At 42.9% G+C, this 15,164-nt stretch overlaps 1 protein-coding gene across 1 annotated transcript in view; it reads right to left on the bottom strand.

Annotated features, from left to right (window-relative positions):
• b4galnt1b (beta-1,4-N-acetyl-galactosaminyl transferase 1b) overlaps positions 1-10,840 on the bottom strand; it is a 133,039-nt gene extending 122,199 nt beyond the window's left edge. Inside the window, exons 1-2 of the mRNA XM_059956115.1 lie at positions 10,611-10,840; positions 10,225-10,295 (exon numbers count right to left, since the gene is read on the bottom strand). Coding sequence (XP_059812098.1) covers positions 10,225-10,280 — 56 coding nt within the window. The 5' untranslated portion in view covers positions 10,281-10,295; positions 10,611-10,840. The remainder of the gene's footprint in view (positions 1-10,224; positions 10,296-10,610) is intronic.
• Between the last annotated feature and the right edge of the window lie 4,324 nt (positions 10,841-15,164).

Raw genomic sequence — 15,164 nt, 5'->3', positions numbered from 1 at the left:
GCTCACATGTTATGCATCAGGCTCCATCAGTAAGACAGAGTATTAGTGACGTTACCATGTGCACAAAGCAAGCCACTGAAACCACCACTGAGCCTGGAAGTACTTGGTCCAATTTTGGGATGAAAGGAAATGGGGGCAATTGCGTAAAGATAACTGCGATGGAGTCTTCCTGAATTATTTGTACATCAAAATGGGCACTATAAGCTCCAATTTCTAGCCTTTCAATCTCCAATGCTTAGTATCAGAGGACATGATTACAGGAGTCTGAGAGAGAACAGTATCACTCTATGATTCATGGGAAGACACTGTACCTCTTGAGGGGAAATTAAGCAGACTGAACTGATTCCTTCCAAAACTGAGGAGATTAAGATATGATTTCACTGAAAGGTTCAAAAATTTTATGAGACTAGACAAGGTCAAGATGTCTCCCTGGCTGGTGTGTACTGAACCATGGGTCACATCAAAATTAGAATTGACCAAGCAGATCAAGAACGGGAAGAAATTGCTTCACCCAGAGTGTGGTGATTCTTTGGAATTCTTTCTCCCAAAAGGTTGTGAAGATTCAGTCACTGACTGTATTCAGGACCAATTTCTTTTGGATAGATTTCTTTCAGAGAATCAAGGGATGGGGACACCAGGAAGGGCAGATGTTGGAATCTGGAGCAATAATCAATCAGCTGGAGGAACTCAATGGGTTGGGCAATATCTGTGGAAGGAAACAGACAGTCGACATTTTGGGATAAGACATAGAGGGGAAGGGGTAGATCCAGGTGAGGAGGGTAATTGGAAGACGGAGGAGGGGAGAGTGGAGATTCTGACACGGGCTGGGAGGTGAGAGGCAGAGGTGACAAAGGGCTGCAGATGGTGGGTCTGATTGGAGAGTGAAGGGGAGCATGGAACCAAATAATAGAAATGGGGAGGGCAGATGGGAACAGCGGGGAGAGTGTGTGGGTGATGGGCAGATGGAGTGGGTGAGGGAGGGCAGGGTGGAACTTGATAGATCAGGGGGAGAGAGTAAAGGGATAAGGAAGGAGCATGGAGGATACCTGAAATTGAAGAATTCAATGCTCATGCCTCTATTTTTGTCAGTACTAAAGCTTCCTCCCAAAGAAATGGCTTCATCTTTGTGGTAATTCTTTCCGTAACTCTTGAGAAAGCCCAATTTTGATCAAAACCTGAATGCTGCCTCCATGTGGTGAACTACATATCCCTGTCAGGACACTCCCCCTGCTGACTGCTCCTGTGGCTCCTCCCACAGACCCTGGTATAAAGGCGATTGGAGGTACTGCTCCTCCCTCAGTCTCCAGAATGTTGTGTGGTGGTCGCTTGCTGCTAATCGTGGTTTCTTGTAGCTAATAAAAGCCTATCGTTCGCCTCCTGTCTCCGAGAGTTATTGATGGTGCATCACTTCAATATCCAAGAAGTGATCCTTCTCTAGCCTCCAAATTCTATCAATCCTGTTTTCGTCGCTCCCTTTCTCCCTTTGTGCTGTTAGTCATAGATATATTAAGCACAGAAAAGGCCCAGTTTGTGCTGAGGAAGAAAGCAGAGCACCTGAGGGAAACACGCACGGTCACACACAAAGTCAGGGTTGAACTTGGCTGGGTACAGTTGTGAGGTGGTGGTATACCAGCTGTGCCATCCTAATGATCAATGTCTCCTTAATTACACACAAAGAATTGTTTCATATTTACAAGAAGAAACAAGCCATTTGGTCTGTGTTGATATTAATAATCCACTAAGGCCAGCTCTCTGTTCATTAACCTCCATTAATAGATCTTTGTCCCGAGTTAAAAACAAGTTATATCCCTCTGCCTCGGTCTCCCTTCTTCCCTGAAACTTCAAAACTTTAGAAACTCTTGCTTCTTTCAATCCTCCTTCACACAGTTGCAATGCAGAGTTTTCAAAATCCATGCAGTACCACCCGTCCACAAATGATCTCAGTGACCCTCCTTAATTCTTGTCACAAGCTCCTTCTCTTTCTGAGGCCACTGTTCATTTCCAAAGCCAAAGAAACAAAGAACAAGTGACTGAGGTCACCCACTTCCAACAATGAATTAATGTACTGTGCACTCTGCACACTGTAAATCCATAGAGATCAGAATCATTGAAATCAAAGGCAGCAATGCCTTCAAGCAGTAACACCGTGCAGATTCTATATTTTGAAGAGTGTTGACTGAAGTGTTTTTCCAAATGCTCCTTTTTAAAAAAAAATCCTCTCCCTCTTGCCATGACAATTGGAGAATTGGGCTCATCACGTGACACTTTGTGAAGAACAAGACCAGATTCTTTGCAATCTGTCATTTTGCCAATTGCAGAATGTTGTGTTTTAGTTTCAAGTTTTAAGAAAAAGATAGCTTAACTTGCCCACGCTCCTTCATCTAACACAATGTCAGTGAAGGATCGCTACTTTTCACTTGAGCTCACTAGTCCAGTTTATTAACTGAATGATTTCAACTTTAGACAAACTGGTCTCAACTATAATTACCAGGAAGAGGTGCGGACATCATGGGATAGCAACAATAATAGGCCATTTGACCACTTCAGTTCATGGCTGACCCTGTCACTGGTCCACTCTTCTGCATAATCTCTATATCCCTTAATTCCCCTGAAGACTAAAAATCCACCTAAGCCTTCAATACACTCCACCTCCATGGCTCTCTGAGGTAGAAAGTTCTAAAGACCACAACCCCATGAGCAACTAGTTCAGTGAAAAAGCAGCCGGTCCCTTATCCTGAGGCAATGGTCCTTGGTTAGTCTGAGCTCACAGTCATACGCATCCGCCCTGTCAAATCACCTCAGCATCTTATCCACAGATTCCTTGCTCCCAGAAAACTGTTTCCCCTTGAGGGAATGTCACATGTACACAGAAGCAGGTTTACTCTATTCGAAGAAAATGAAGATTGCAGGAGGGATGAGAGGAGAAGATTCAAGCAGGGAATATCTGAGCCAGAAAACTTGCCTATTTATAGAAAAGTAATTAACATTCAAATTATAAGTCTCAGACGGAATATTTCAATCATGCACTATATTGAGGTGTAGATTGGATATGATTCCAGTGACATCACTGCATGTTCTTACCCCCACAATGCCATCTGTTTTCAGATACATCATCTCAGATGTACTTAGAGAGAGGCTGGCCTTTTCATTAATGTGTAAATCAGCCAGCAAGTTCAGGGGAACAAGCAGAATCTGTTCTCCCAGACATGGTTAACCACCTTTTCATATCCATTGCAACTGGCCCTCAGCCATACTTGCTACTCTGAGGAACTTGCTGGATTTACACCAATTAAACTCACCACATAAATTTCAATCTGGTAATTAAGAAGAATGGTGATAATTATCAGTGCAATGCCAGTCAACTTTTCTAACCCAGACAGGGGATGACTGAAACCACTCAGTCTCATTCTTACATTTAGTAAATAGTTGTTAAAGATTCAAAAGTATTCACATCTTTTCAAAAAAGAGACTTTGTCTTTCTCTTTCTCCCTTTCTTCTGCTTCAATTTTCTTTTTCTGTCTGATTTGATGAATTCTCTCTTTCCTTCCCTATCCTTTCATAAATCTCATTAGTTAAGGAGATAAGATTGTTGGGCCAGCCGTACCAGCTCACACATACACAAGTTAATCTGATGAGTCTTCCACTTACAGCACAAACGTGCCATCATATCAGAAATATTAGTCCGTGGTACTCTGGGTTAAATCATAAGAGTCATACAGCATGGAAACAAGCCCTCTGGTTCACTGTCTCTGTGACAACCTTCAACAATCCATCTACACTGATCCCATTTTATTCTCCCCACATCAACTCCCTCCAGATGCTACCCCTCATTCACACACCAGGGGCAATCTAGTCACTAATTAATCCACCAACCTGCACATCTTTCCTCCACCCATCTGTGAGGAGTTTGCACGTTCTCCCTGTGACGGTGTGGGTTTCCTCTGGGTGCTCTGGTTTCCTCCCACAGTCTAAAGACATACCGGTTGGTAGGTTAATTGGGCATAGTAAATTGTCCCGAGATTAGGCCAGGGTTAAATCAGTAAATGCTGGGCCACATGGCCTAAAGGACCGGAAGGGCCTATTCCACGCGGTCTTAATAAATTAATCTTCGGGATGTGGGAATAAAATAGAGGAAGCCCCTGTGGTCATGAGGAGAACATACAAATTCCACACTGACACCAGTGGAGGTCAAGATTGAACCCTGATCTATTAAATTTACATGAAGGGTATTTTAGGACCTGACAAATGAGAAACGTGCAGCTTTCACAAAGTGACTTTCCTCTGTTTTCCATCTTGAAAACTTCACTGGGAGGATAAAGTTAGAAGTTGTGAACAGGTACAAGCCTCAACAGCTTGAAGTTTTAAAGAAAACAAACGTGAGAAAATCTGCAGGTGCTGGAAATCCGAGCAACACACACAAAATGCTGGAGGAACTCAGCAGGCCAGACAGCAACTATGGAAAAGAGTAAATAGTCGACGTTTCAGGCCAAGACCCTTCGTCATCCAGTCCTGATGAAGGGTCTCGGCCTGAAACGTCGACTGTTTACTCCTTTCCATAGATGCTGCTTGGCCTGCTGAGTTCCTCCAGCATTTTGTGTGATTTATTTTAAAGACTTCATTTTAATAATTTGAAATGGTGTGGGTATAATATTCTAGCTCACAATCATTTTAATCATTTTAATATTTGTGCTGTTACCCCAATACACTGATTCAAGTAATTCCAAGCTTATTTTCATTGTTTCACTGGCAGTGAATCACAGGCGTTGAGACTGTGAATTGTCCTGTAGTTAGTGATTAACATTATTATGACAGAATTTATTAAAATTGTGTGGGTTGAGAGAGGTGGTTGACCAATTATACAATGAATATTAGATCTTATTCGCTAACCATCGAAAGAGGCTGCAGAGGGTCATAGACTCAGTCATCTCCATCTCAGGCAAAAGCCTCCCCACCATCAAGGACATATTCAAAAGACAGGGCCTCAAGGTGGCAGCATCCATCATTAAGGACCCTCACCATCTGAGACCCCTGCCTTCTTCTTATTACAACAGTGCATGAACACTGCCTCACTTCCTTTTGCACTGTTTATTTTTTATTATAATTTATTGTAATTCTTTATATCTTGCGTTGTACTGCTGTCGCAGAACAATAAATTTAAAGACAATAAATACATTTATTAATAAATTTAAAGATAACAAAGCTGATTCTGATTCTGACTACCTCCAATGCCCAACTTTCAATGGGTGGCACGGTAGCATAGTGGTTAGCACAACGCTTTACAGTGCCAGCGATCCGGGTTCAATTCCCGCCGCTGCCTGAGAGGAGCTTGTATGTTCTCCTTGTGACCACTTGGGTTTCCTCTGGGTGCTCCAGTCTAAAGACATACTGGCTGGTTGATTAATTGGTCAATGTAAATTGTCCTGTGATTAGGCTAGGATTAAATTGAGGATTGCTGGGCCAGTGTGTCTCAAAGGGCTGGAAGGGCCTAGTCTGCACTGTATCTCAATAAAATAAGAAATAAAATAAAAGCTTAGTTACATGAATGCATTCCATTTCCATATTTCTTATCTATATTGCTCAATATAAAGAAACCACAATAACCCAGCAATCGACAAGATGCCTTCTACTGGGGTACACGCCTTCTACACCCCTTGTACAATTTGCCTGGGCAACTTAATCCCCTGCTATGGACCAGTCTACCAATACCATCTGATCCAAAGATGCAAGACTCAAACACATATTTTTCCAACAATTCATCTGTGCAAATGGCACCTCTGGTGGCATAGGGCCATTGTGTTCTTGAAACTAAATCATCATCTTGCAAATGCACCTGTCCCAATAACTTTCAGTGCAATTTCCAACAAGGTAGTTACTTTTTATTTAGGGAACAAATTAATTTGCATACAGTACAGTTAATTTTGATTATGGGTTTCAATGTACTTAATGAATAATTCCCAATTCCATTTCATCTACTTATCATGCTCTGTTATTTCAGATTTAACCATTTCATGATCAGTCTCCTCCCCAATATTCTCCCCATTCTGTAAGCACTGAAGTTCTTAACTAGCTAACTGCCCGATCCTTCTTCCTCACCCCACCCCCCCAAGTCCTCGTCCCTTCCTTTTTTTGGCCACTTCTCAGTGTCTTCCCAAATCTTCCTCATATTCCTGTATTTATTTTTATTGCAGCAATGAATTCCATGCACCCCCTTGTTCAAATGTTTGCACATTTCTAATCCCTTATATGTAATCAGCATCTTGACGCGTGAACATGTTTTTGTCCCAACATTGAGAGTTAATCTAAATCTTTGTTATCCCTTTCTTGATCAAAATCCCCACTTTCTTTTCACTTCACCTCTTCTACCTTGTATTTCACCTTTCTAACATCCGCTCTGGTCCAGCCTAGTGCACTTGGTTTTGTATGTGGTACTCAGACCTTCCCTCTTGGTCACTACTCCCAGAGAGATCACTCACTGCTCAAGACTCCTGACTCCTCCAACAATCCCATTGCCTCGATAAAATAAGCACCCTGTTTGAGGAGGTCCCCAATGCTCCCCACTCCCTTTTTTCCTTTACTGCCCATTTTGCCCTCTGAATAATATTGTAAACTGATAGAGAATGTAGAACATAGAACAGTACAGCACAGGAGTAAGCCCTTTGGCCCACAATGTTGTGCCGAACAAGAGGGGATATGCTGGTGGCCTTGCTCTTGAGCCATTCACAGGTCCAGGCGGCAGGCTCTACCCCTCCTCCAGGGTTATGCTTGTGCCCAAGTGTTCTTGGTGAGGGAGCATGCAGTCTCTTTGGGCACAATGGGGGGATTTCCGAGAACAGTAGGCCTCCCAGGGAGTTGAGTGATTTGTAGATAATAGTAACCATATGTTATTTTGAAATTGCAAACAGTATTGTAAATCTCTGATTATTATGTGTATTTTGTGAGTGAATAAACTTCTGTAGTTCTGTAAAAAAAAATTAACCAAAATCTCTTCTGCCTGCCCGTGGCCTATATCCCTCTATTCTTTACCTGTCCGTGTACCTGCCCAAATGCCTCATAAACACTGCCATCGTACCAGCTTCCACCACTTCCATGACAGACCATTCTGGGCACCTACCACACTCTGTGCTAAATAAATACCCCATGAATCCCCTTTAAACTTCACCCTCTCACCTTAAACCCATGCACTCTAGTATTTTATGTTTCCAACCTGTGGTAAACCATGTATACCTGTTTGGACACGCCTCTCTGCTGACTGCTCCTGTGGCTTCTCCCACTGACCCCTGCATAAAGGTGATTGTGTCACTGCTCCTCCCACAGTCGTCCCACAGTCATCCAGCATGGACGTGCTCCGTTTTACTGCTAATAAAAGCCTTTCAGAATTTACTCTACTTCCAGTCTTTTGGAGTTATTGATAGTGCATCACAACCTGGGGAAAAAATTGACTGTCTACCCTATTTTTGTCTGTCACAATATTATAAACTTCTATCAGGTTTCCCCAGAGCCTCTGATTCTCCAGCAAAAACAAGCCAAGGTCTTCCAACCTCTCCTTATAGTTCATACCCTCTAATCCAGGCAAAATCCTGGTGAACCTCTTCTGCACCCTCTCCATAAGCCTCCACACACTTCCTAAAATGGGGCAGCGAGCACTGCACATGATACTCCTCTCCTCTCTAATCAGATTCCTTCTTGTTCATTTATTTATCTGGAGATACAGCACAAACAGGCCCTTCCAGCCCCAACAAGCTCCACTGCCCAGCAACTCATCTATTTAACCCTAGCCTAGTTGGAGGACAATTTTACAATGACCAATTAATCTACTAACTAGTAGGTCTTTGGACTGTGGGAGGAAACTGTAACACCTGGTGGAAATCCATGTGCTCACTGAGAGAATGTACACACTCCTTAAAGATGGCACCAGAACTGAACTCTGAACTCTGGCGCCCTGAGCTGTAATAGCGTGCCATCCTTTACCTTTTCCACCGATCACCCTCCAGCTTCTCATCGTCCTCCCTCCCCACCCACCTGGCTTCAGCCATCACCTTCCAGCTTGTACTCCTTCCACTCCCCCACCTTTTATTCTGGCTTCTTTCCCTTTCCTTTCCAGTCCTGATGAAGGGTTTTGGCTCGAAACGTCAACTCTTTATTCTTCTCCATAAAAGCTGCCTGACCTGCTGAGCTCCTCCAGCATTTTGTGTTTGCTCCTCTGGATTTCCAGCATCTGTAGAATTTCTTATGTTTAGATCTAGGACTGTCGAGTTCTTGGTATCATTCCCATCCCCCCTCCTCAATCAAACATATATTCAATAAGCAATACACCTGACTCCCTGGCTGAGTCCCGCAGTGATCCGGTGAAAACTTTTCTACGATCCCATGGTGTTAAACCAGCTCCTCAAACTGCACATTCAGAGGTGACCAAAAGAAACATACTGAAAGGTGAACACAAAACCAGAAGAATACTGTATCTGAAACCATATTCTACCTCACAGCAAGTCCGATTCATCCACCACCACAGTGAGCTCCTGGTCAGGGAACACCTCGCATCCAATATCCACAAGTTTGTTTTCAAATCGCACAACAATCTCACTGTCCTTAGTTCTGTAACCAGACCCATAACACTTTGAGATAGCTGCACTCCTCCATTTGTAATTGCACCATCACTGACACAAGAACACAAGGTTCCTCCAGCCTGTCCTGACACTCAGAGTGACCACGTTCTCAGTATTATTTATTTATTTATCATTAGTATTTGTTTTTATTGTATTTGCACAGCTTGTCTTCTTTTGCACATTGGTTATTTGTCAGTCTTTGTGTGTAGTTTTTCATTGGTTCTATCGTATTTCTTTGTTCTACTGTGAATGCCTGCAAGAAATGAACCTCAGGGTAGTATATTGTGACATATGCGTGCTTTGATAATAAATTTGTTCTGAACTTTGAACTCTGATCAAGGTTGGTATACCCCTGGCCTCAATTCCTCTTCAGTGCCAGTTCCACATAATCCATAATCACCAATCTTTGAAATATTTATCTACCTCCATCTTAAACATATCTAATGCTCTGCACCCTGGGGTAGAGAATGCCAGAGTTTCACGACCCCTTGTGAGATGAAATCTCTCCACACCTCCATTTTAAATGATCACCCTCTAATCCTATAACTACTTCTCCTCACTCAGGACTTTCCCACTACTGGGAACATATCAGCATTTACCTTGCCTTGAAGTCTCAAGAGATTACAGATGCTGGAACCTGGAGGGAAAAAAAAACAATTTGTGGAAGAACTCAATGGGTCAGACAGTATCTGTGGAAGGAAATGGACTATCAGGGTTTCAGGTTGAGAACTTTCTATCTATCCTGTCATGGTCACCATAGGTTCTTTTGTGTCTCATACAAAATACTGGAGGAACTCAGCAGGTCCAGCAGCATTTATGGAAAGGAATAAACAGAGACCATTTATCATCTTAGCCCAAAACATCAGCTGTTTATTCCTTTTCATAGATGCTGCCTGACCTGCTGTGTTCCTTCAGCATTTTGTGTGTTGTTACTCTGGATTTCCAGCATCAGTAGAATCTGTTGTGTTTATCTTTTGTGTCTCAGTAAGGTCACCAGTAATTCTTCTAGACTCTGATGTAGTCCCTACCTGTTTAGCCTCCCTTGATAGGACCACCCTCTCATCTGAGGAAGTAGCTTTCCCTTTCATCTGTTCCTCTGCTCCCTTCCAAGACACTTGTTTAACCATCTCTTCCCTCCAGCCTTCACCTGTCTCGGAAACCTCCTCACCCAGTGCCCAGTTTTGTTCCCTGAAGTATCTTGGGACTTTGAATGCGTTATGTAAATACAAGTTGCTGATCCTATGTTTCTGCCTAATGCTGCATTCCGGTAAATTAGAGTTCAACAGAAATCACAAGCAGCTCCTTAACTTGCATCCACCATGCTGACATGCTCATGTGATATTACTGCAGAATACACAGTGCCCCCTCAAAACAAAATGACTCGTTACGAATTTTAATATTGACAAACCAGAGTTGTGCATGGATTTAGAATGATCGCCGTTCTTACTACTGGACATGACCAATAAATACGCGGCGCTGGGGCGACTGCAGTCCCATCCACCGAAGCTTTGCAGAAATCCACACTGCAATCTCACAGCATATCAGAGAGAGAGAGAGTTACTAAAAAAAAAGATGCATTTCAGCTGCAATGGGATAAAGACTGCGGCCCATTTGCACTCACCTCTCAAACAACACTGAATGAAATATCCAAGGACGGGATTTCGTCTTTCTCTGCATTTAATGGTTGCCAAGCTACAAAATAAAACAAACCAGTCGTATGTGTTGTTAATTCTACTATCCCACATACAAATCCTTTATGGCTGAGTTGAGAAAAAAATAGAAGAGCATGTAGAGGGAAGCCGTTTTCAAAGCTTCTTTTCCCTGGGATCACTCAAGGATTCCGCTAGAGTGAACGGTTTGATGTCAACGGATTTTACCACATTTCCTGATTGAATGATATTTGACAGATTGCGTTTTCGATTAAAAAAAAAATCGGAAGAAACACAGTTTCTGCTTGCAGTCAGCTGGGGAAATATAACAGCTCAGGCCAAATGGGCTCCTTCTTACCTGTTATGCATCTGAATGCATGTTTTATCCCACTCGTTAAATGAACGGATGCATTCCGCATTCTGATTTCTCCGCAGCTTTGCCGGTCACTGCTGGTGTGGTGGTTGCCGAGCCCCGGAATCCATTCCCTCCAGCGGGACGCTCGCGGAATAGCAGAGAAATCGGGGGAGGAGAGCTGAATCTGTCCTCACCGCCCAATAACACACGAGCGGGAAAAGCGAAAACCTCTATTAATTACGCTAAGCCTTCATCATTAGCGAAGAACTTTAAAGCCTTACGAAGAAGCAATTTACACCAACGTTTTACAGTGAAAGGAAAGAGAGAAGGCGGGCGGGGAGACTTGGTGAACGAGTTGGAGGTCAGGTGGGAATGATTTGGGGTGCAAGCACGGGAGATTCTGCAGATGCTAGATTGCAGATTCTCCTCTCAGAGCGACACACACAAAATACTGGAGGAAATGGGCACGTCAGGCAGCATCTATGGAGAGAAATAAACTCTCCATGTCCCGATTAAGAGTCTCAACCAGAAATGTGGACTCTTTTTGCCTTTCCTTGGCTGCTGCCCGACCTGCTGAGTTCTGGCATTTCGTGTGTGTCGCTTTTGGGTGTCAGTTGTGGTGGTGCAGCTGTCGACAGATGCAGCTGTGATTTTCAGAAACCCCTTACCCTGATGCAGGAGAAGAAATAAGATGGGCAATGGCAGAAACCAGGTGACGTATCATTTTCTAGGCTCAACGGATTTGCATCCCAGCCCACGGGTTGTATGCAACAAGGGTGCTTCTCTCCTTTACAGAGTTACCCTAATGCTTTTTGCAGATTCAGTTTGCAGATTCTCTTCTCAGCTCCTCAAATAAACTTAACACTTGCGAACATCCAAGTCTCATAGCCTGCTCTGTCAACTGCTGTGCTCTGGACCGATGGGTCGCACAGAGAGCAGTAAACACCATTTGGGCTCATCACCACCTTCCACCCAGTCCATCTTCACAGTGCGTTGCTTCCAGAAGGCTAACAGTACGGTCAAGGATATCTGCCACCCTGGCCATTCCCTGTTCTCTCTTCTACTTCCTGGGAGAGGATACAGGAGATTGAAAGCCCAGACGACCAGATCCAAAAATGGCTTCTTCCCCATTGTTGTCAGACCCCTGAACCAATCACCTCTCTCACATCCCCTTCCCTTGGTGCTGACACACTCTCAGACTCTTAACTCTGCCTCTCTCTGTTGTCACTTTAGCATTTCAGTTTGCAATACTGCAAGTTTCAGGCCAGTCTCTGCACCGTTCTGTTATTCTGTGTTCATCATTGTATTTATTGTCATATCTATTATCACAATGCGCACACTTTATTCTGTGAGTTTACCCTTTCATTAGAGCTTATAGTGCAATGACACATGGAAAGATGCGAGCCAGCATCGACCACTCACCTTTGCCCCCACTCAAATGGGCCATCCTGACTCAAAGTAGGGCAAACAGTACAAACATCTTAGTTTCTACCCCAGGATTAGTCATCACTATTCCACGACCCATAAGAGGAAGTAATTAGGCAGTCAGAAATATCCAAATATCCATTAAACATAGCTGCGAATGCAAGCTTCTCCCGATATAACCATCGATGACAGCGCAATAGATTCTTAGGTCAGCTTTTCTACTTAGGGCAGAGTGTTTACGTTCACTGGGGTAGATTTCTGCGGCAGGAGGTGAGTAGATGAGGTCATGCAGAGGAGCAATACTGCTGGCACATGTACCGATGAGAAATCTGAGCTGGTACTCGTCAACCTGATACTGAACCAGTTTGGGTTCCTCTGTGCATCAGATTTCCAACTCTCACTCAACGTCAGCAAAACCAAAGAGCTGAATATTGACCAGAGGAGGAGGAAGCTGGAGCCAGTTCTCATAAGGAGATTGTAGGTGGGGAGTATCAGTAACTTTAAGTGCCTTGGCGTTACTAAGTCAAAGGATCTGTCCTGGGACCAGCACGTAAATGCCATCAATGCCAAAGAAAACATGACCATGGTTCCACATTCTTAGAAGTTTGCATAGAATTGGCATGTCATCCAAATCTCTGACAAACTTCTATAGATGCATAGCTTCAATTATACCAGTGCCCAAGAAGAGCAGTGTTCACTGCCTTAGCAACTATCGTCCAGTAGCACTCACACCTATGGAGATGAAATGCTTTGAGAGGTTGGTCAACTCCTGTCTCATTAAGGACCTGGGCCCTCTGTAATTTGCCTATCGCCACAATAGGTCAACAACAGGCACAATCTCAATGGCTCTCTATGCAGCCTTGGATCATCTGTTTATTGATTATAGCTCAGCGTTTAACATCATCATTCCTATAGTTCTGATCAAAAAAACTACAAAACCTGGGCCTCTGTACCTCTGCAAATGGATCTCTGATTTCTTAACCGGAAGACTACAATCTGAGCAAATTGGAAATAATATCTCCACCGCGTTGACAATCAACACTGATGCACCATAGGGATGTGTGCTTAGACCACTGATCTACCCTCTCTATACCCATAACTGTGTAAATAGCCATAGACCTAATGCCATCTATAAATTTGTTGAATATGCAACCATTGTTCGCAGAATCTTAGATGGTTATGAGAAGGCTTATAGGAGCAAGATATACCAAGTAGCTGAGTGATATCACAGCAACAACCTGGCACTCAGCATCAGTGAGACCAAACAGCTGATTGTGGACTTCAGGAAGGGTAGAACGACAGAACACATACCAATCCTCGTAGAGGAATCAGAAGTGGAGAGAGTGAGCAATTTCAAGTTCCTGGGTGTCGATATCTCTGAGGCCTTAACCTGATGCAGCTATAAAGAAGACAGGACAGCAGCTATATTTCATTAGGAGTTTGAGGAGGTTTAGTTTGTTACCTAAAACACTCAAAAACTTCTATAGATGTACCGTAGAGAGCATTCTGACAGGCTGCATCATTGTTTGGGATGGGGGGCACTGCACAGGATTGAAGTAAGCTGCAGAAAGTTGTAAAATTAGTCAGCTCCATCATGGGTACCAGCCTCCATAGTCTTCAAGATATCTTCAAGGAGCAGTGCCTCAGGAAGGCAGCAGCCCTCATTAAGTATCCCCACTACCCAGGGCATACCCTTTTCTCACTGTTACCATCAGAAAGGAAGTACAGAAGCCTGAAGGCACACACTCAGTGATTCAGGAACAGCTTCTTCCCCTCTGCCATCCAATTCCTAAATGGACATTGAACCCGTGACACTACCTATTTATTTATTTATCTATTTATCTATTTATTTATCTATTTATCTATCTATCTATCTATCTATCTATCTATCTATTTATTTATTTATTTATTTATTTATCCCTGGTTTTGCCCTACTTATTTTAACTTATCTATTTAATATACATAAATATAATAACTTTAATCCAGTTTTTTCTATATTTATCATGTATTGCATTGTACTGTTGCTGCAAAGCTAACAAATTTCGTAACATATGCCGGTGATAGTAAACCGGATTCTGATTCTGATTCTGGTGAGTCTCCTGACTCGTTCCATCATGGCCTGATATGAAAGGTCTACAGAAAATGGTGGCCATAAGAAAGCAACATCCATCATTAAAGATACCCATCATCTATTCCATGCTCTGTTTACATTTCTACAATCGGGCGGGAGACAGAGGATCCTTGTGTTTCCCATCACCAGATTCAGGAACTGTTATTACCATTCAACCATCAGGCTCCTAAACCAGCATGGGTAACTCCACTCACCTCAAAACTGAATTGATTCCTCAACCTATGGCCTCACTTTCAAGAACTCTACAACTCATGTTATCATTATTATTTATTTACTTTTTTATATATTATTTGCACAAATTGTGTCTTTGCACATTGGTTGTTTGTCTGTCTTTGTAATTTATAGTTTTGTGTATCCATGTGCTTATCTCGTGATAATGTGCAAAATCTGAGGGAAGTCAGGCCTGCAGTGTTGTGGCTTTTCTTCACTAAGATAGGACTGGAGTGAGAGATTGGGAATTTTTTTATGTCACTATTCATTCAGGAATGGATGTGTGACTGTGGCTGTGCCCATATTGACAGTCAACTTATCCAACCCCTCTTGCAAAGCAGGGACCATTTGGCTTTGATTCCACTCTCATCTGGTGTTACAAAAGGTGCATTAACTCTGCTTCTCTCTCTACAGATGCTGCAATGACCTTCAATGTATTTCCAGCATCTTCTGTTTTTATTTCACAGCCCTTCTCCCCTCCCGTTTGACGGTCGTTAGAGATTAGTGTAAAGATCATTTATGTTTCACAATTGATGTTATTGTTAATGGTAAATCAGTGTCTAATTGCACATTAACTATCTTAAAACAACAGTGAATGGATTTCAACAATTATTAATTGGTTCTGAAAGTACCTTAATACATCTTAGGGAGGTCAGAGGCACTAATAAATGCAAGGTCTTTCTTTAACTGTCAAATCCCATACTGGAGAGAAACCTCATATAGAAGCTGGTAAATGTTACACTGAAGCAGTAAAGCTAGGCTGAGTACACACAGTTCTATTCCCACCGTGA

This window comes from Hypanus sabinus, chromosome X1 (assembly GCF_030144855.1).
Source record: "Hypanus sabinus isolate sHypSab1 chromosome X1, sHypSab1.hap1, whole genome shotgun sequence".
In the NCBI taxonomy this organism is placed as follows: Eukaryota; Metazoa; Chordata; class Chondrichthyes; order Myliobatiformes; family Dasyatidae; genus Hypanus; species Hypanus sabinus.
Note: the sequence above shows the minus strand (reverse complement) of the source record. Positions and strands in the feature narration are given on the sequence as shown.